The following is a 19,102-nucleotide window of genomic DNA, read 5'->3' as shown; positions in this document are numbered from 1 at the left end:
ATGAAGTTTTCTTAAGCTTGCTTTCCTGTAGTTCATACACAGGTGTTCTGTGTACAATATGCTCTAAATAAAGAGATCTTCACTATATCTGTTCTGCTTGTGCATGCGTTATCCAACATTGCTAATAAACTTCAGCATCATCTGTTATTTGATCTGTAATAAGAGCTCCAGTATAACTGCTCTCATTACAGACATTATTTTTGAGTTTTATTTTGTTTTTAATTGGATACCACTATTTGGGAGCTAATAAAATTAGCAGATATCACAATGAAACAACTAACATTAAGGTAATTACTTGTTTATGTTTCAGGTTTTCTAAAATGTTATGTTCAAATTTGCAAATGATGCAACTAATTATGACATAATTTACACAACAGTTTCACTGGTAAACACCAAAAACCAATCACCAAATATATATCATGGATGTTTTCTTTTAATTACTCTACAAGCAGATGTATTAGATATCACTGCATGGGCGATTTTCTTGTTAATAAACCTCAACTTAAGAAGCTATAAAATATGTTTTATAAATGTTGATATAACTCAAAAACCACTATGTTGTAGCTTATAAGACTGTCTGAAACCTCTCTGTTCAATGCTTACACTAACACAAGTCGTTTGTATGTTGAAAGTTTTCTAAAATTAGGGTTAAAGTTTGCAAATGAGATCTCATTGATTATGTGCAAATTTGCATAAAGATCTCATTGAAAAAATCTGAAAAACAGTCAACTAAATATATATTTTGAATGCTTGCTTCCCACTTGTCTGTAAGACATGTTATGGAAGAAAAATAGCACAACATTTTAAAAATGACCAGTGTATGAGATTAAAAAACAAACAAACAATAAGATTTTGCTGTAAAAATGTTTTAATTTTGTCAGTAGTCGACAGATGGGCATGGTCAGAGATCTCTGTGATCTGATTGGTCGGCTCCGTGCTGCCTGCTCAGTAGTGAGAACGGGTCGTGTTGATTTCAGAAGTCATCATGGCGTACACTTCCCCAGTCAAAGGTAAAGGGATTTCTTCTCTTAACCTTCCGTTAGAGCTGATATCTGATCCACCTTTTAGCCTAAAACACACATGTCGCTTTTATAAACACGTCCATGTACTGAAAACTGCTGTCGTTAGCTTTTTAAGGTTATATTCAGTGTACGCGGCGTCACACTGTCAGACATAAAAGCTAACGTTAGCTAGCTCGTTGATGCTCAGTGTACAACTAAACAGGGAAATTAGCTCATACCGCAAACCAGTGTTGTCTTTTCTCTTCTTCCCGGTTTGTAACAGCTGTAGCGTGCATTGTATAACAGTAGAGTTTGTGTCAAGTACCTTGCTTTTTCTTATCGCTTTAAGATGTCCACCCGGTAGAGCGATAAGTAGTTGGTTAGGGAGAGTGTGCTTCACGATAAGAGGCAGCGTTAGCAGCCTGTTAGCCTTGAAGCCGTCTTGCTCTGCTTGTCATCAAGAGGCATGCAAAGGTGACATAATGTACGGAGACATTATTGTCATGTCGTTAATAATTAACATTAACATCAAAATAATATCTTTACAAAGTGTGATTTCACGGTATATTATCAGTGCGAGCTCTTTGGCTGTGATCTTTTGAAAACGGCTTTATAAATACAATACGATACAATGCAGTGACACCGACCGGCAAACACCCCCTATGGAAAAAATAACAATTAAAAAAAAAAAGAAAGATCCAGACGATGATTTAGCTTGGGTTGATTTAGCAGTAATTCTGTAGTCTGCGTAGCAGTAATATATTTCTTTCAGGAAGCCCGCTGCTTTTATCGGTGAATGCAAGTCTCCAAAAGGATCTGTCTCCACTTCTCAGGATTTCATAATGAGCCAGTGTTTGAGTTTAATAGTCTGTAATATGTTCTCTATATTTTCCATCCTCACAGTTTTTGCATACAGTTTGTAAGAGATGAGAATATCTGCTGGGCCTGACAAAAACATCCAGAAAAGTGAAGCTACTTTCACCTGCTCCAGTAATCACATGGGGTTAGGGTCCGCATATTTGATAGGGCTTATTGTTTTTTACACCGGATGCCCTTCCTGACGCAACCCCTCTAAGGGATTTGTGTCTCCTCTTGGGATCGACCCAGGGATGTTTCATTTGTTAGGGGATTTTTAGAGGTTAAGAACTGAACTTGTGCATATAAAGAAAAATAAACTGTGAAGAAAATGATAGATATAGCACAGATGTTCCAATCATTTGGGTTTCATTTAGACATATTTTCATTTAATTCCTTACGCTGGAGTTGGAGATGGCCATCCGTTGTTCTTGTGTTAGTATTTTAGTATCTGCATGGATAAAACTGAGCTAAGTTACAACGTCTTGTTTGTTTGCCCTCGTCTCCAGCGGCAGCAGTAATGCCCCTGTTGCAGTGCTGCAACAGCAGCAATTGGATGCATTTAGAGGAAATTCTGCAGATAAGGCTGATAAGAAACCCCCAGTATGCCACTGATGTATATAAACAGATTTGTAGGATTTCACTGAATGGTTTTTATACGTGTTTATTTACATTTAATTTTAAAATAAGTGCAGGGCCTTTTACTCCTTTTAGGATTTCTTAAATATACTCGTTGAATTTAGGAATCAAATTCTACAAGGGAGTCTTTATGTTAAAGGTGGATAGTTTTGAGGTAGTTCTGCTGTGTTGAATAACTATAAAAAAAAAGAATGTTGCTTTCAAAGTTAGAAACCTGAGCGTTAAAGTTACAGCATGATGTCCTGTTGAGCGACCACTGAGCAATCCTGTGCCAAGAATGCTCTCTGTGTAGGGGTTTACCACTCATTCAGCTTAATTTTTTCACAAATTCAATCGATATTTAACAGGTAAATGCTGATTGGACAGCCCTCAAGATTTTGATCCCAACCCGTCATGTCATGAAATGCAAGTGGGCTTATTCTTAGTTTTGGTTCAGCTAACCACATTCTACAGGGGTCATTTTTACTACGCTTAAAGACGAGAAAAGAAGTATTGAAACTAAACGTATATCGCCTGCTTCTCTTTTTCTGTACTGCATTTTCATTTAGTTCATTTGAACTAAATGAAATATCACTTCACGCATGGGTGTAAACCATATAGCTAGAGGGCGAGAACCAGCCTTCCAAAGGGACCAGTCTGACTCACTGGATCCACTTTATAAAGTATGAAGCCAGGAAGCTTAGTGTTGTAAGTTGTTAAAAATTGATTAAAGCACTTTTATAGTCATGACCTTTTATACCACATTAAAGGTAGATGGTTAAACCAAAGAGCTGTGCTCACATGTTTTATTTCTCATGACAGTAGACTGGCAGCATGTGGAAAACCCAAGACATGTATTTCAAATTGCACCTACTGTTCTAAAGACACATCAGGCCAGCTGTTCATGGTTCATTAAATGGGAACATTTTCAGGCTGCATTTCTTTACTCTAAACAAAAAAGAAATATGTTAGTTTTTTATAGAGTGATCCCACGCACTGGAGATCAAAGTGGGCTGTAAAGAATTTGACACCTCTGATCTAAAGTGAAGTTTGAATACACAGCTACTGATTGTGAATGGACTGGTTCTTTTGAAGCCCTTTTCTATTCGAGCACTCAAAGCACTTTATACCACACTCATTTACTTAGATGAACACGTTGGAGAGAATTCAGTATCAGTATGTTGCACAATGTTGCAATTAGTATGCTACAGCTCCTCCCCTAGTGACCACTAATATCACATGACATGTAAAAACACAATTGTAAGCCCCCTGCCAGTCAGGTGTCTTAATTCTTTCCCTCATAAAGATGATCTCCCCTGTACTCTTAATGATGATTTTTGACAGTATATGTCAATAAAGTTGTGGTTTGACAACCATTCAATAATTTACAGGTTTTTACAAGGGTAGCCCAAGTAAGCGGTGTAGGCACACATTACTCCAACTACTGTACACACAGTCACACACAGTCATTTTGTTCTAGAAACAGGTTTGAAATATGACGTCCAGAGAGGACAGAGTGTCCGTGTCCTTAAATAACTTATCATATAAATGCGCAGATGCTTATTGGTTCAAAAGTGGGCTTGAATGGAAAAGAAAGCAACAGTTGAGATCACCTTTAAGTGGGGAAGCATAGGAAAAAACAAGAGATCAAAAAAGCAGCACAAGAAGCACAGACAGTGGCTTCAGTGGAGAATTTTCATTGTTTTTAACACTTCACTTTTTTTTGTTCCCATGCCGGCAGGAGCTAAGCTAAAGGACTGAGAAACAATAGTAGCCAACAAACTGGTTGTTCAACATATTTTTCACGCAGCCCCTTTGATGAGTTTGCAGCTAAAACATGTTGATGATGGTCATCAAAGCTCTGCATAGGACTGTTCTTCAACCTCAGTGGTCCCTTAAGTACTCTAAAGCCTAACCTGATCAAAGTATTAGATGTAATTTTCTAAGTTAAAAAAACCGAACTAAAACTAACTGAAACTATTGTTTAGATAAAAATCAATTTTCTTGCCTTCATAACATGGGGTTAGAGTAGATGGAGTACTTCATGTGAGTCAGCAGGTAGTTAAGTTTACTTGACTATTTGTATATTTCTCAGGCATCAGAGTTTTATTTTGATGAGTGTATTTTTATTTCTTTTCCTTTCTTGCTGCAGAGCACCCGTACAGCCATCTAATCGACACACTGAAAGATGGCCAGATCAAGTTCTTCAATCCATACAAATTAAACGATCCCCGATATGGTGAGTTCAGGCCCTCTGACTGAAATGTTTTTACAGGATATGATGTTTTTAAAGACACTGCAAACCCTTTTGTGTCTCAGGATAGTTGTGTAAGGTAAAAGGATTGTCTTGAATTAACACTTAAGAGGCATCGGTGCGTTGGCGCTTTCATTTGTCAACAAATTTTAAGAGCACATCTCGACACTTAACAGTTGTCTAACAGGGGCGGTTAATAAAGTGTTAGGCCTAATTACACACTGTTTGCTGTGGGAAATAACTGTTTTGTTTGCTCTGTGCAGACAAGCTGCCTCTATCCATCCGTGTCTTACTGGAGGCAGCAATTCGTAACTGTGATGGCTTTTACACAAAACAAGAAGACGTCCAGAACATCTTGCACTGGCAGCAGGAGCAGAATAAAGCCGAGGTGCCATTTTCTCCCGCTCGGGTCCTCCTGCAGGACTTTACGTGAGTTTCACAGGGCTTTCTTTGCATCGGCGCTGTGGTCTGTGTGTTGGGAAAACATGAGATGAATCAGTTTATCTTCAGTTGGAGAAAGCAGAATGGATAGATGAGTGATAAGACGTGGGTGACGCAGGTGACCCACCAGCGATTAGCTTATCAGATCTTTCGTCATCTTTCTTTGTTTTCTGCCATAAACAAGTTTATATATATATACATATATACATATGTGTGTGTGTGTTTATATACATTTCCATTTATGTCCTTTTACAGTGGTATTCCTGCAATGGTGGACCTGGCAGCGATGAGAGACGCTGTGGCCAAACATGGTGTGGATCCCAGCCTGGTCAATCCTAAATGCCCCACAGACCTCATAGTAGATCACTCATTACAGATTGATTATAGCAAATGGTATGTTTGTGTTTATATTAACTGTTTTTGTGAATGTGAATTCTCTGTTGATTATCATGGAAGGTCAGATCGGTAAAAATATATTCTCACCATAATTGTGCTGATTTGCCTTATGAATTTAATGTTTCTTTTTAAATTTTTACCCACAGTGCCATACAAAATGCTCCCAACCCTGGTGGAGGGGAGGGTCCAAGCCAGGGGCCCTCTCGCTCAGTACACTCCAGGCCTCCGTCCAGAGGGGCACAGTGTGGAGGCCAGCGGGGCTCTTGCAGTAAAGCGGCCTGCAGCGACCCCCCAGCCTCCCCAGGTGGATCTCCAGCCTCTGTCCAACAGATTGAGAATACACCTCTCCTCTGCCCTTTCCACCTGCAGCCCGTCTCTGAGTAAGTTTTAAAGGATGTTGGGGCGGACGGGCTAATATGCACCATGAGGGTGATTAAATTCAAACAGCAGTTGAATACAGTAACTGAGCTGCTGTGCAGTTATTAATGTGTTGATAAAACATTCGATCAGATGATTCCACTGGCTGAGGAAATTGTGCAGCCTTTGAAATTCTCGCAGATATGGCATTTCTGTTTGCAAAATGACCTGAAGAGCATGAGAACATCTGATTATCATGAGTCGACATACGTCAGTAGAAGTTGAATTCCCCCTTTCGCATGTTTGTTGATGACTGATTCCTTTTTTTTCCTGCAGAGTTGAAACGGCTTTGAGAAATCAGGAAATGGAACTGATCAGAAACAAAGAGAGGCTTCAGTTCTTTAAGGTAAACTAAGAAAAATGTCTGCTGCTGCTGCTGCAGTCTTTATATGATTTGTAGTTTTTATAACTGAGTGAAAAAGAAGTCACAGTTCTGGGTTATGTAGCGAAACAATTTTTAAATGAATGAATGAATGCTAACATTTTTGATACTGTTCCCAAACAGTGGTGTTCGAAAGCATTTAAGAATGTGAACGTGGTTCCTCCGGACGTTGGTGCAGTCCACCAGTTGAACTTGGAGTATCTGTCCAGAGTGGTGCAAGTCAGCGACGGTTTCATCTACCCTGACAGCGTGGTGGGAACAGACTCTCACACCACCATGATTAACGGCTTGGGTATCCTTGGCTGGGGTAAGAGATTTTCCAATATTTTGACAGTTGTTGATTGTTGTTGGCATTTTGTAAACATGAGAAAATGCTCAGTGGCTGTAATGTACACCTGTGTTTGAATAGTTATTCTGAGAAATGAGAAGAGGCGATAAAGAGACACAAATAAGTCACATACTAAAAGGGCAGCAAATACAAAAACCGGATTATGTCCAAGATAGTAACTTTGCAATGCAAACTTCTCTGCTGTTAAAATGCTTCTAAATTTACACTCCAGGTAAAAACAAAACGGGACACTGATATGAATACAGATGTATTACAGATATATCCACCACAGATGTATCCACCACAGAGGATAAGTGGTACATCAATACCCAGTACATGTAGGGAATTCAAACAGAAGGTAGTTATGACATTTTAGAAAATCCAGGAATAATGGGTAAATTAAGCACTTTGATATGATTCTTGGAGAAATTGTGGGGCACATCGTCTTAAACCTAGCATATTTTTGGAGGATGTATTTAAGGCACTTAAACAATTCCTCGGTCAGAAATCTGTGGAAGTTTTGATTAGATTAGATTAAATTAAATTAGGTGAAACGTTATTAATCCCTCGGGTGGGTTCCTCCGGGAAATTCAATACAATTTGGCTCAAGTAATACAAAAATTTCTAGGGATAATGTAGCAATTAAATGCACCACTTAGCTAATTTAAATCTGAAATCATCTAAGTGGTGCAATATTTTGGCTGAGAAAGCCCATGGAGACTCTCACTTAGAGAAATGATTAATGAATAATATAAGGATAATAAATTATATAAAGATCAGGTTTAGTAAGCAGGTCAAAGTGGTATGATGTCGTAATTGCAGCCATGCGCCGATGGGAGGCTAAAGTTCTCCAGCTGATGATGCACTGATTTACATAAAACAGAAGCAGTCAGTTCATTTAGGTAATGACCAACATACTAATGAAAGCAGCACAAATTAGCAGGTCAAAAATGAGCAGATGCATTAAGGGGTATAGCAACATGCTAACCTAAATAATCAAGTGTGTGTTTTTATGCATGCACTGTGTTTTAGAAACATCACAACGTTTCAGATAAAAAATTAAGTTGAACGTTGTCTGTAAGGAACTGCTGAAGACTGTGTGTGATCTGACTAAATCTAACTGTTTAGGAGTATTTAGAGGATTGCTGCTTTATTATAAACTGTTCCACCGTGTAAACTTTAAATTTTCTCAAATCTCAGTTGACAGTTGTGCAGAAGAAGAACACAAAATATTATTTTCTGTCAGATTGTGATCCATATGCATAGAAATAAATAATCAATGTACCATGTGTGTAAAGTAGGACTCAGATAAGCTAACACACTTGAAAAATAGAAGTTGCTCTGTGTGTGTGCACTGCTGAGAAAAGACATGCAGAGACGTATTCACTGTGGAACAATTTTTGTAACTAAATGTAGTTACAAATGTAACTAAAAACACTAAAAGAACATCCATATCCACACTTTTCAGTCACAATATTGACACTGCGCCCTTATAGGAAATATTGACCGGAGCTTTTTAACATCAGAAGAGTTTTTTTCGCTAGTACAGACAGAAAGTGAAATAAAAACTAAACTAAAAACTCTACAATTTGTACCGTGTTTGTCTCTCAGGAGTCGGGGGAATTGAGTCTGAAGCCATAATGCTGGGCCAACCAATATCTCTGACTCTCCCTCAAGTAGTGGGCTGTAAGCTGGTGGGCTCCATTAACCCGTTGACCACATCCATAGACATCGTCCTCGGTATCACAAAGGTCAGTCTTCTCTTATGTTTCTTTATGTGTTGAGAGAGCAGAGCTGTGGTATGAGGATGCACTGATCTGATGCTTGGATCACATATCACTCTGACCCTGACTCACAAAGCAAGGTTGGCCTTCAATGGCAACAGGCCAATCAGATTTGATTATATATAAATGGTAATGAAATACAATCTGAAATAAAACAATCTGAAATAAAATATGACCAACTAAATTAATTTTTTACTTTATCTAATTTACTAAGTAAAAAATGTGTATTCTTATATTTGTTTTATGAAGCAAGAGGGTAATATTTAGGTGCCACCTGACATTGAGATACAGCATGAGAAACACAATTAATCAATATAACACTGGTATTGGTCGGTACTTTGTAAGACGCCTAAAGCCAAGAATGTGTGTTTCGGCATTGGTTTGGTGCATATTTACTTTGTAAGAGGCAGGTGTTTTTAATAGTGTAATTTTATCATTGTAAACTGTAGAAATCAGCAAAAAAACCTGAAGGATGATTCTCTGTTGTATAAAAGTCATCTTGTTTCTTTATGTGTAATTATTTCTTGTGCTTTCTTTTCCTAAAATTTTTTGTCCAGCACTTACGGCAGGCTGGGATCGCTGGGAAGTTCGTTGAGTTTTTTGGACCTGGAGTCTCCCAGCTGTCAGTCCCCGACCGAACCACCATTGCCAACATGTGCCCAGAGTACAACGCTACTGTCAGCTTCTTCCCTGTCGACCAAGTCACACTCAAGCACTTTAAAAAGACAAGTGAGTTAGCCACGGCTTCTGTTTATATGTTTACTGTTTTTTTTTTTTTTGTTTTTTTTTAGTTTCCCAGGCTAACATGTAATTTTCCACCATTCCAGATTTTACCCCGGAAAAACTTGAATTGTTGGAGTCTTACATGAAGGCTGTAAAACTTTTCCGAAGCTATGAAGACCCCTCAGAAGACCCCCAGTACTCTGAGGTAATTTGTCCAAGATGTGATCTCCAAAAGTCTCTACTGAAAAGTGCAGACTTTCAGAGATTTTATTTTTTTAATAATTTTACAGTACATCGCCAGAGGTTGAAATAATGAGGTCATTGTTTTTACAAATGATCCTTGTGAGCCAATAACTCAGTTTCAGACCGCCACCGTATTCTCCAACTGGTTGGCAAGTTGCTAGGTGAAGTTGGTCGCAAAGAGGTATGTTATGCTGCACTGAAAACCTCCTTGGGATTGCTTTGGTCGTTAACAGTTTGCCATGGTTGACCATAGTCTGAAGGAAAGAAGCCAAATTGTCTGCAAACACTTGCCGACCACTGGCTGTGCATCAGTGCCCTGCACACTGGAAACGGAGACTGTCCGCCTCCAAAGTAAAAGCTGCGCCTTTTGAAACATGTTAGTTGTGGCAATAAGGCACAACTTTTGCTTGAAAGGTAAACGGGTTCAGTTTCCACATTTACTTCACCTTTTCAGGTTTCATTACTCAGCAAATAGTTGGCCAGTGTTTAGCAGAGAAGTCGGCTTCATCCATGAAAACTGTGGGGAACAGCTGCAGTCTAGCAGAGACCACAGTAATCACAGGGAACCTCAGGGAACCACTCGCCAACCAGTTGGGGAACACATGGAGCTTTTGGGGGGGGCTTACTGACTGGCTTCAAGGCCTGTGTCACCGAGGCCTAACATGATTGTTTTAGGAACACAATTTTGACTGTTGGCACAGAAGCCCCACCCACGCTTTAGCCAGCCAATCAGAAGATGGCTAAAACTGGTTGTTTTAGACAGTGGGTAATTCGAGGGGCAAGATATATTTGTAGTTGAAAAAGTAACTGTGAATCATTTAAAGTTACTTACGTTGAGGCCAAGAATACAAATGTGGAGATACTTTTAATTCAAAATCACATAATAGATTGTGGTGTTCTGTTGATATAAATATGTTTTTATGAAGTTAAAAAATGTAGTAATGACACTCTGACAAGCCCTATAAAAGCTAAGTTTGCAAATAGCAGCCTAGGGGTCAGAAGTAGAGGTTATAATGAACCAAATTACAACTACTGATCTTTGTGCAGGTGATTGAGTTCAACCTGAGCTCCATGGTGCCCTATGTGAGTGGACCGAAGAGGCCGCAGGACAGAGTGGCAGTCAGCAGTATGAAAGAAGACTTTCAGAGTTGTCTTGATGAGAAGGTAAGATGCAAAAACTAAACAATATAACTTTCAAGTTAACTCTTGTGTATTTTGGTTTTCAGTTAAGCTGCAGGATTTGCAGTGTAATTATATTTTCTTTGGTTTGTCTTTAGGTGGGTTTTAAAGGCTTCCACATCGCTAAGGAGAAGCAGGAGATCCGTGTTCCTTTCTTGCACGGTGGTCAGGAGTACCAGCTGTCCCATGGCTCAGTGGTCATCGCTGCCGTCATCAGCTGTACTAACAATTGCAATCCATCTGTTATGTTGACTGCAGGTAAAGGACTGACTCAAAGAAAGAGCCAGAAAAAGTGTATTTTTCCCTATAGAAATAAAATATTGATTGATTGATTGATTGATTGATTGATTGATAAAAGCTCTACAAACTTGGAGCTATTGGTATCATTTTTTTAAGGGGATATCAAAGTGTCACATCACAATGTCATAGCACCATGATGTGTTTACTTTTCCTTGTGCACACAACAAGACAAGCCCAGACATGTTCTGACAACAAGAGCCTGGTGACAGTCTCTAATGATATTTAGTAAAAATGGAGCTACTTCAGCCCTCTAAGAGAGCACCATGCTTTGTGAATAGGAAGAGCTAACAGTGGATGGAAATTAATGAAGCGGTTAGATGGTAGAAGCGCAGCTGGTTAGAAAGTTTGACCCAAGATGCAACATCACAGCTCTTTTATTACGTGAGAATATTGTGCATCTTCTGATGAGTTACAAGGTTAGTTAATATTAAACTAAAGTGTTAAACAGTAATTTTACACTTAATTATTAATGTTTTATAACTTCTAGGGAAACGATGGCTACTTTTGTGGTTACATTTAACTTGTGTTGTGTCACAGTCGCTGACACTTTATGTCAATAGAGTCACACTTTGAATTAGGTGGTGTGTCATCAGTGATAGAAGCTCCGTGGAAAATGGCCTCCAGTTATTTAAACTTATAAATCCTGCTGCCTACAAGCATCAACAAAATGTTGTTCATTATTTTATATTGCTATGAATATTATTATTGTAATTTTTTTGAAATAATTTTTAAGCTGTATTGCACACCCATATCAGCATCATGTTGCCTGTTTTTACTGGCGCACTCTAAATTCTTCTACAGTCTGCAGCATTGCATAACGTACACTTATTTGTTATTGACAGGGCTTCTAGCCAGAAAGGCTGTAGAGGCCGGGCTTCTCGTCAAGCCTTATATTCGGACCAGCCTGGCTCCCGGAAGTGGCATGGTCACGCACTACCTCAATGCCAGTGGAGTCCTGCCTTACTTTAATAAGCTGGGGTAAGTGTGTGTACACAGCAAGAACACAGACAGACACAAATATCTATTTAGCACCAAGGCAATAACCTGGAATAAACAGGTATTTGCAGGTCTGAGGAGGGATGACCTGTAACTGAACACTTTACTACTGCCCAGCTAGTAGTAAACACATAATAACGTGTTTTGAGTCCTCCAGGAGAGTAGCAAAGCGCTGTATAGGAATCAGTCTACTTAAATCGTTAAGTGTATTTCCACAAAAACTTACATTTTTGTGTGTGTATGTATGTAAAGTGTGAAGTTGGTCTTATGTCTTATGTAAAGCACTTTGTTTTGTATAAAGTGCTTTACATAAAAACGTAAACATGAAGCCTCAGTCACACAAGCCTAAATGCTGGCTGGCATCTTTGATCACTAGGGAAAAGTTTATATCCCTAACTGATTGGCGAGTGGTTGCTGGATATCACTGGGTGAACCAACAGTCTCCGTTTCTACGCTGCAGTTTGTCAAGTTTCACTACCATTTGGCAGTTGGTATCGTCCATGCAAGCTACAGAGAACCTGGTACTGACAAAGCAATCATGAGGAGGTTTTTGGTGAAGCACAGTTTGTAGTTTTCCGGGTGTGGCTAAGGTTATCAGCACTAGCACCAGCAGGCCTCTTTCCTTTCAGGTTTACGTCCACTTGCTTGTGCAGGATGTGGTTGCAAATTGCTCCATTTGAGCGGTTCTGTACCAGTTTACTGAAATAAACCTACATACTACTGTGGATTTGTTTGACTGTTGTTCACGTTGCTTGTGTGAGAGAGAGCGGTGCTGTAGGCCGGGCTCTGTAACAGACGAGTAGTTTAACCGCCGTTTTTATGTAAATAAAATATGAATAACTAAATGAACTGATCTTGTCTGTTGCCGACTGCTGCAGGGTATAGCAACGTTTAATCTAGCCGGGGTGTTTTGCACACATCCAGAATTTATAAAATTGGGTTCACCATGAAAGCATAAGGATAAGCTTCTAAAAGGCGTGTTACTGTCACAACACAACCTTTAACAAATCTGCCCAAAATTACTGTTTTAAGAGCCAAACAATACATCAACTTTACCGAAAGCCCTTCATAAATGTATTTATGACTTTATGTTCATTTTAAGTTCTTGCATTAATGTTCATGACCAGATAGCTGCATGGTTTAGAAGTAATGAGTTTGGAGCTTTGTCAGCATTGTGATCTAAACCAGTAAAAACTTTGAGCTTGTGTTAATTACTACCTGTTAGATGCAAGGTTTGTGTGCTAAGGTGGTGACGCAGAAGACGCCGGAATGATTCATATCCTTTAAACAGACCTGTGTTGTCGTTTCCATGACAGGTTTGAGGTGATTGGTTATGGCTGTGCCACGTGCGTGGGGAACACGGCGCCATTGCCAGAAGCTGTCGTGGATGCAATCAAACAGGTAGGATCCTCATCGGGCTGAAAGGAGCTGCTGCTGATGCTGTTAGAGCAGTCAGAGCTTCATGATCTCTTTTGTTCTAGGGGGATCTGGTGGCCTGCGGCGTGCTGTCTGGCAACAGGCATTTTGAAGGGCGACTGTGCGACTGTGTGCGTGCCAATTACTTGGCGTCCCCTCCCCTGGTGGTGGCTTATGCTATTGCAGGCACTGTGGGAGTCGACTTTGAGAAGGAGCCTTTAGGTAAGAAATGCGCTCTATTAAAGGGTTTTACCTCAGAGCTGAGGATCGTCAGAGGATTTGGCAGATTACACTGAAGGGGCATGTTGTGATTCTGTGTTTTGTATAGGCCAAAGAAAACCTTTATTGCTAGAAGTATTAAACAAAAAGCATAAAAAAGACATCCTGAGGTCTCGCGTTTGTATTTACATTTTTTCATTTTCTCAATAAAACTTGAGAAATTCTTAAATAAATTTTTACAAATTTGGTTTCTTGTTTGTTTGAGTAGGTTTGACATCTGATGGGAAGGAGGTGTATCTGCGAGATATCTGGCCGTCCAGAGAGGAGGTCCAACAGATTGAAGAGGACACAGTTTTCTCCTCCATCTTTAAGGATCTAAGAGGAAGGATGGAGGTCAGGAGATAAGCTTTATTACTTTTCTTCAACGTCTAATGCAGTTGCTGCGCAGCATGAGCAGCAGTGCAGTGCTCCTTCTGTCTGTCTGCACATTTGGAAACAATGCACATAAAAATATGCTTTTTTCCAGCAGTGTGAACACATCTGAAGTAGAACATTTCCTGCTGTGCTTTAGATCTGAGAGAGAGAGCGTGGAAACTGATTGATCCTGAATTGCGGAAACAGCTGTAGAATGAAAGCGCGAGACAGACGACTGGAAAACATTCTTTGCTTTTTCTTTTTTTTAATGCGATTTCTTTCTGTCTTTCAGAAAGGGAACACATTTTGGAACAATGTTGAATGTTCAGACTCTCTTCTTTTCCCCTGGGATCAAAAGTCCACATATATCCGATCACCGTCTTTCTTCAGCAAGCTGGTAAGCGCTCTGTGCTGCACAGCCTTTGACTGTATGTGGACCTTAGAGGAGATGTTTTTACTTCTGTAGTGTTAAATGTTTGAATGCTTCCTTTTTCAGAGTAAAGAGGTGCCTCCTCCTCAGTCAATAGAAAACGCACATGCCTTACTGTTCCTTGGGGACAAAGTGACCACGGACCACATTTCACCAGCGGGCAGCATTGCAAGGGTCAGCGCTGCTGCCAAGTACCTAATGAGCAAACGGTCAGTTTCAGCCTTCAGCCCTTGTGGACACATACACTTTAATCTTTCAAGGCAGCTTCAGTTGGGCAGCTTTGTAATCAACCAAAGTTGGGTTTTCAAAGATGATGGCAAAGGTTTAAACTTGAGTTAAAATGTTTGACTCTCTAAATGAGAACATTTCAGCACATATTTAAAATCTAAAGGAATAAGTGGTGCAAAGGGATTTGTAGTTAAGTTATCTGCTTCATGGTCTGATCCTCCCCCTGTGGCATCATCCATGACTTGTGGCATCGCGGCCATCAAAGAGCAGCAGAGGAGGTTAGCGTGCATCTGTTTGTGTTAGCACTATCCATCCTCCATAACACACAAATGTAAAACAAGTTTATTTCTCACCTAACTGTGTGGAGATGCAAAATGAAACTATAGTGAGGCAGATTTGATTTAATAGTCTGGTGATAACAACAGTTTAATGCATCAGTGAGGAAATGAACTAAAAATCAGCTCAGCTGGCGAGCCGTCACCATTATTGAATCAACCATAGGAGTATGGAGGGAAATCCAGGGTTTCTTTCAGCAGAGTTCATACATTATGAACCTCGAGCATCCATACTGGTTGTTAGAATTTAAAGTAATGTTTGTCGATCAAATGAAATGTATCAAGGAAAACAAGTCTTGTAAACCTGCATTATGGTGAGATCTTTTTCACTTTGAAAATTGAAAGATAATTCAACTTATTTCAATTTTATTTATATAGCATAAAATCACAGCAACAGTCACGTCAAGGTGTTTTTTTTATTGTAAGAAGACGATTCTACAGTAACAGAGAGAACCCCAACAATCAAGACAAACCTCTGAGCAAGCAGTTGGCGACAGTGGGAAGGAAAAACTCCCTTTTAACCTAATATTGACTAATATTGTTGACTTTGAATTTGTTCCTCAGACTGACACCGCGAGAGTTTAATTCATATGGCGCTCGCAGAGGGAATGACGCCGTGATGACCAGAGGGACGTTTGCCAGCATCAAGCTCCAAAATCGATTCATTGGAAAACCAGGCCCGAAGACTTTGCACATTCCATCAGGCCAGACAGTAAGTGCAACACAACCTCGTTGGTTTCCTTTTAACTTTTGACAAATATTGGGCTGTTTTGGTTTTGCTGATGCACCCACTCGTGCTGCATGAGCTGGCTGTTACCCCGGGCAGGTCTGTGACCTTTGGGTGGCTGCATCTGTGTGTCTAGCACTGCTGGTTGCTGCAGGCTCAAGCCAGACTCGGTGCTGTGTTGTTTCTGCTGTGTCAGAGCAGCTACAGATAACTGCTCTCTCTTCCTGTGTCTGCTCAGCTGGATGTCTTCGAGGCAGCTGATCGCTATCAGAGAGACGGCATTCCCCTCATCATCCTGGCAGGCAAAGATTACGGCTCTGGAAACTCCAGGGACTGGGTGGCCAAAGGACCGTACCTGCTGGTAAACAAGCTGCAGTTTTTCACTTGTAATAATTTGGCAGAGTTTACACTACAGTAGTTTGACCAACTGTGGAATTTGGAAATGGCCGTGCATGTTCAGCATGCTGTCTTCCACGTTTTTTCTACTTCCTTGCTTTGTTTGTGGTTGCAGGGGGTGCGTGCAGTGATTGCTGAAAGCTTTGAGAAGCTGCACAGGAACCAGCTGGTGGGAATGGGCATCATGCCGCTCCAGTTCCTGTCAGGCCAGAACGCTGACTCACTGGAGCTCAGTGGGAAGGAAAGATTCAGCATCACCCTGCCGGAGAGCCTGAGTCCAGGGCAGGAGCTTACCATCAAGGTGTGCAACACTTGCTGCATTTTAACCTCTGCAAAGCTAAAGTTATTTTTAAGCTCTAAACTAAATGATGAAACATGTCAGTGACAAAATGTGCTAAAATCCGGATTAGAAAGATGTTATTTTAATTCGTAGTCTCACTTTATGTGTTTGTCCACAAATTAGTCCCTTTCTGCAGTTTACCAGCCACTGCTTTAAGTCCTGAATAGTAACAGTCATGTTCGAGTCTCCTTGCTGAGTGGTGAAGTGACCCGTGTGTTTCGTGTTTTCTTTTGCAGACCAGCCAAGGAAAGTCCTTCTCCGTCACCGCCCTGTTTGACACCGACACGGACGTTATCTTGTTCCAACACGGAGGGCTCCTCAGATACGTTGCTCGGACTTTGCTCTGAAAGAACAGCAGCCCTCGGCATTTAATGTCTTCATCGTGGATGAGAAAAGCTCACAGAGCTGGATTAGCGTCTCCAGACTTTAGCGGAACGTCAGTTTTCAGACCCCCGCAGCTTCTAAATCACTACACATGGCTGTTTCAGCATTTAAAAGGGCACCCTTTCTCCTCAGAACATCATCCAGACTCAAGAAGAAATGGTGACTGTCACTCAGTAAGGAGATTGTATCCTAGACTAACTGCTGAACATAGTTTTTGGTGTTTTATCATGCTGAAAGGACTTTTCTTTCGACACGGAGATGAGCCAAGAAGAAATTGATCCTCCTTCATTTAACTTAAAAAAAAAAAAGAAGAAGAAGAAGAATTTGGCCAAAGGCTGAGATGGTGCTAGGTACGATGGCATGAATACTTTGTTTTTAGAGCGTAGTACTGCTCTTTCACACACACCCCCAAACAACAACAACAACAACAACAACAAAACATTCAAGTTGAATATTATGAATTTCAGAAATTTGCAGAATCGATGTCACTTCCCTGTTTTCAGTGCTGTTAAGATTTTGCTAATCAAACCTGTTGGAGAAATTACACTTGCCTCACTTTTAATTGTGGAAAAATGTGACATTTCTTCTCTTTGCTGTTACTGGTCTTTTCCCTTCATAAAGATGGCTTGTATTACAACTGACAGTGCTCGGCATCACATTAAAGGTTAATTAAAACACCCTTTCAGCATTACCAGGTAAGCTCTTTGCTCTGTTTCCACTCTTGTTGCTAAGCTAAGTGAAATGACTGCTGGCCAGAGCCCGAAGCTTAATTTAAAGAACTGTGTTGAATCCCCTTAGAGCGACTTTTACAGTGAAGAGAGCGATTTATTAAAAAAAGGTGCTGCAAAACATATCTGGGCCTTATAATGAAGGAGATACTGCTTAGTAAAAATGAGCTTTTCTGAAAAGAATTAGGGGAACACTTACATCACACACTCAGTCAGGGTATTGTTGGCTGAAACATGGAGGTCTGTGCAACTCTCCAGGGATAAACCTTCCCTGACAGTCACTGACCTGCTGTCAGACTAGTCATGCTGGATGATGGTGTCGGCACAGCTTCTCCACACTCTGTCACATGTGCTCAGCATGAAGCTTGCTGTCATCTGCAAAGAGAATAAGGTGCCAGAAACCTCCTGTTTCTGCTGTGTTTTGTTGAATCCCAGTCAAGCTACGCATTGCTGGGCAGAGAGTACTGGTCCCACTAAAGCCATCCTCATGGAGTCTGACAGTTGGGACACCTGAGTAGTCTGATGGAGGTCATTTTTTTTTGGGCTCTGGCAGCGCTTGTCCTGTTCCTCCTCGCATAAAGGAGCAGATAGCGGTCCTGATCTTGTATCAAGGACCTTCTACAACCCTGTCCAGCTCTCTGAGAGTAACTCTCCTGGTATCTCCCTCCACACTCTTGAGACTGTGCTGGGAGAGCAAACGTTCTAGCATTGGAACGTTCAGATGTAACATGCTGGAGGAGGAGCTGGACGACCTGTGCAACCTGAATGGGCTGCAGGTACCGTCTGATAGGCCACCAACAAAAAGCCAAATTAGAGAAGAGTCAATCAGGAGGTATAAAGAGGCCTCCAACCTGCGTTTTGTCGTCTCTCCAATGAACCTGTTGGTCTTTGATCCCTAACAGGAGTGACTGATAATCGTAAAGTTTGCCTGACTTTGTGTTGTAATGATCAAGTGTTCCCTTAATTGTTTTTTTGAGCAGTGTAATTAAAAATTCACCATGTTTGACTACTCTGCAGTGAGACGTTGATCATTATTTGGCATTTAACTTTTTCATTTGTGTAAAACTAATATTAATGATTTCAAACTGCATGTATGAAATCAGTAAAACAAATCTAATTTAAAACTTGCTAAAAAAAGACCTAACCTTGCCTTACTTAGTATAGAATAAACTAGTGTAGTTCTTATAAAAACAGTGCAAGTTTGTTTTCTAGGTCTAAATCTCTGCATTGACTAGCTGTTTATTCCATTTCACACCTGTTGAGGCAGCTACTTCTCAAAATCCTATTAAAATGACGTCACAGTAAATCGGCACGTCGGAGAAAAAAATTAGACACTTGAATCGTATTCTTTATGAAATTTCCAAGTGTAAACAGTGCAACTTTTATTGATTTGAATTAAGTTTCTATGACACAGTGCATATTGCTGACATTGCTCTGCACCTTTAACCACACACCAACAACCTTGTTTTTATTCAATGATGTAAAAATAAAAGCAAAAACAGTCATTTATCTAACCGGCAAAGAAAAAGTGCAAAGAAATGTCTGCAAGTTAAAAGAAAGCCGTAATG

The 19,102-nt window shown here is 40.3% G+C and overlaps 1 protein-coding gene and 1 long non-coding RNA gene across 2 annotated transcripts; one reads left to right on the top strand and one right to left on the bottom strand.

Moving 5' to 3' along the window:
- Window positions 1–850: 850 nt before the first annotated feature.
- LOC112847402 (uncharacterized) lies at window positions 851–4,570 on the bottom strand. Its single transcript, XR_003220937.1, has 2 exons — window positions 1,327–4,570; window positions 851–1,069 (listed from the first exon to the last, which is right to left on the bottom strand). It is a non-coding gene; the product is annotated as an uncharacterized LOC112847402 (long non-coding RNA).
- Window positions 870–18,543, top strand: ireb2 (iron-responsive element binding protein 2). The gene is made up of 22 exons (XM_003447560.5): window positions 870–1,010; window positions 4,627–4,713; window positions 4,992–5,157; window positions 5,425–5,562; window positions 5,712–5,945; window positions 6,259–6,328; window positions 6,488–6,671; window positions 8,304–8,443; window positions 9,034–9,205; window positions 9,304–9,404; window positions 10,490–10,606; window positions 10,720–10,879; window positions 11,764–11,899; window positions 13,234–13,318; window positions 13,399–13,555; window positions 13,821–13,945; window positions 14,259–14,363; window positions 14,463–14,605; window positions 15,524–15,671; window positions 15,925–16,047; window positions 16,198–16,383; window positions 16,659–18,543. Exons 1-22 carry the CDS (start codon window positions 986–988, stop codon window positions 16,767–16,769), a joined length of 2,913 nt encoding a protein of 970 aa, XP_003447608.1. The 5' UTR covers window positions 870–985; the 3' UTR covers window positions 16,770–18,543.
- Window positions 18,544–19,102: the final 559 nt, after the last annotated feature.

This window comes from Oreochromis niloticus, linkage group LG7 (genome assembly GCF_001858045.2).
Source record: "Oreochromis niloticus isolate F11D_XX linkage group LG7, O_niloticus_UMD_NMBU, whole genome shotgun sequence".
NCBI lineage: Eukaryota > Metazoa > Chordata > Actinopteri > Cichliformes > Cichlidae > Oreochromis > Oreochromis niloticus.
Note: the sequence above shows the minus strand (reverse complement) of the source record. Positions and strands in the feature narration are given on the sequence as shown.

Coding starts and splice junctions, on each gene's coding strand:
- ireb2 (XM_003447560.5), top strand. CDS start 986: ATGGCGTACACTTCCCCAGTCAAAG. Junction 1,011..4,626: donor GTACACTTCCCCAGTCAAAG/GTAAAGGGATTT, acceptor TTCTTGCTGCAG/AGCACCCGTACAGCCATCTA. Junction 6,672..8,303: donor CTTGGGTATCCTTGGCTGGG/GTAAGAGATTTT, acceptor TTTGTCTCTCAG/GAGTCGGGGGAATTGAGTCT.